This window comes from Borostomias antarcticus (genome assembly GCF_949987555.1).
Source record: "Borostomias antarcticus genome assembly, chromosome: 21".
NCBI classification, from domain to species: domain Eukaryota; kingdom Metazoa; phylum Chordata; class Actinopteri; order Stomiiformes; family Stomiidae; genus Borostomias; species Borostomias antarcticus.
This window is the reverse complement of record NC_140254.1, coordinates 14,950,236-14,952,735: the sequence shown is the minus strand read 5'-3', so window position 1 is coordinate 14,952,735 and position 2,500 is coordinate 14,950,236. Positions and strand designations below refer to the sequence as shown.

The 2,500-nt window shown below is 50.6% G+C and overlaps 1 protein-coding gene across 1 annotated transcript in view; it reads left to right on the top strand.

The window, feature by feature from the left end:
• Positions 1 to 2,500, top strand: part of yrk (Yes-related kinase) — an 18,414-nt gene that overhangs the window by 6,382 nt on the left and 9,532 nt on the right. Inside the window, exons 2-5 of the mRNA XM_084455161.1 lie at positions 1,084 to 1,128; positions 1,427 to 1,668; positions 1,850 to 1,952; positions 2,034 to 2,132. Of these exons, the coding sequence (XP_084311287.1) occupies positions 1,103 to 1,128; positions 1,427 to 1,668; positions 1,850 to 1,952; positions 2,034 to 2,132 (470 nt within the window). The 5' untranslated portion in view covers positions 1,084 to 1,102. The remainder of the gene's footprint in view (positions 1 to 1,083; positions 1,129 to 1,426; positions 1,669 to 1,849; positions 1,953 to 2,033; positions 2,133 to 2,500) is intronic.

Below are 2,500 nucleotides of genomic sequence, written 5' to 3'. Positions count from 1 at the left end.
TGACCGACGACCAGTTTTTTCACTTCCTCTTCCTTTCATGAGCCTCATTCAAGAAAACCTCCCACAGCCCCGTCAGCTCCACGATGACCATGTTCTCGCTGCTCTCGGAGACCAGAAGGATATCTGTCCTCAAGGTGGTACTGACGAGGTGCCGGGGGAATCTCAGCTGTTTTATCCGGACCCACTGAGAGCCGGGAGTCCTGGGCCGGTTGCCAGGATCCCTTCTTCTGTCCCGCCCTCGGTTGCTCTCCTGCCTTAAGACAACGTGATTGTGTGTCACGCCGCTCGTCTGCAGCTACTGACCCCTTTGCTGGTGGCTTCCGCAGAAAGTTTCAGCGCCTGGTTATGGCGCCAGGCGTACCAGTGCTCTGGCCCAGTGCTTTTGGGTGGGGGCTCAGTTTACGCTGCAACGTTCCCCTTGATGAGCACAGGGGGCAGCTCGGGGGCTCCGCTCCCCCCCGTGTAGAAAATGGTTACAGTGTAATGAATATGATATCCACCCTGTTCTTTTGCTGAGGAAAGGCTTCTTACATCCGTAACATTTAAATGAATGTAGTCTATTTGTATTCTCCCATATCAGTGTCCACTGCGAGAGTCTCTGGGATCAGTGATTCACCTTGGCTGTCCTGGCCGAAACACACACACACAAACACACACACACACACACACACACACAAACACACACACACACAAACACACACACACACACACGCACACATACACACTGTACTGTACCCACGCACACACCTTGTGAGTTAAATTGGTTAAACTCACTCCTGTAGAAGTACCACCCACCCGCGCCATCGAATCGCTGGCTTTTCGGTGGCGTAGCTGGCTATAGCGTGTTTATGAGAGGTGGTTGTGTGTGCTCAAGTCAGAGGACCAAAATGGAAGCCAGTGTGGGTAAAGTGAGGGAAGCGATACTGATGAGCGACGCAGCGACACACACCGAGCCCCCAGATTTCTCTCTGTCAAGAGAGACAGGGGGATGTGGCTAACCTCACTTCTTTCTTTCTTCCTTTTTCTTTCTTTCTTTCTTTCTTTCTCTCTCTCTTCCTCTCACTTTCTCCTTCCTTTTTGCAGCGACGATGGTGATGGACAGATGATTTTGACAGACCAAGACATCAGGTGAGACAGCCTGACTCTCCCCCCATGAGAAACGACACCTCTGTGTGTGTGTGTCTCTGTGTGTGTGTGTGTGTGTGTGTGTGTGTGTGTGTGTGTGTGTCTGTGTGTGTGTCTCTGTGTGCGTGTGTGTGTCTCTGTGTGTTTCTCAGAGCAAACAGACTCTCACTGACTTAATTGACCACGCTCACTAGTATGGAGTTCGCAGCATAATAGTTTAAAAAATGTTTGTCTGATTGCTCACTTCTACCTGGGCTGTCATAGTTCATCTCTGATGTGCTTTTTCTGTCCGTCTCCATAGCGACCGTCTACGTGTTATTATGGGGTGTGCACAATGTAAACAGAAGAAGGCTGCCAAGGCGGCAGCGGGCGAGGAGGTCACTGTTCCTTCTCCTGGCAACGCAGATGGGGGCGTGTCTTTGTCAGAGCCGACCCCTCGCTACTGCCCTGACCCCACCCAGACCATCCCTGACTTCAACAAGCCCTTCGCCCCCACCCTCTTCCCCAACACCTACACACAACCCCGCACCGGAGGTATCACAGGTGCGTTTGTGTGTATGTGTGTGTGTTTGTGTTTGTGTGTATCTTAGGTTTGGGTTTGGTGCCTTGTGCAGTCTGCAAACTGACAGTGTGTGTGTGTGTGTGTGTGTGTGTGTGTGTGTGTGTGTGTGTGTGTGTGTGTGTGCGCATCTGTGTGTGCGCGTGTGTGTGTATGTGTGTGTAGGGGGTGGGGTTACTCTCTTCATAGCCCTGTACGACTATGACGCTCGTACCGAGGACGACCTCACCTTCCAGAAAGGAGAGAAATTCCACATCATCAACAACACGTGAGTGAACACACACACACACACACATGCAGATTGCTGTCTAGCCAGACTGTGTGTGCTGATGTTGTGTATTGCTGCTAGAGAGGGGGACTGGTGGGAGGCCAGGTCGCTGGACACGGGGAACTCTGGATACATCCCCAGCAACTATGTAGCCCCTGTGGACTCCATACAAGCAGAGGAGTGAGTACACACACACACACACACACATACAGTACACACATGTGCACACACACACACACACATACTGTACACACATGTACACACATACACAAACACACACACATACTGTACACACAGACACACACACAGACACACACACACACATACAGTAGACACATGTACACACATACACAAAGACACACACATACTGTACACACAGAAACACACACACACACACACACACACACATACAGTACACACATGTACACACATACACAAACACACACACATACTGTACACACAGACACACACATACTCTACACACACGCACACACACACATATACACACACACACATACTGTACACTACACACACTACACACACACACA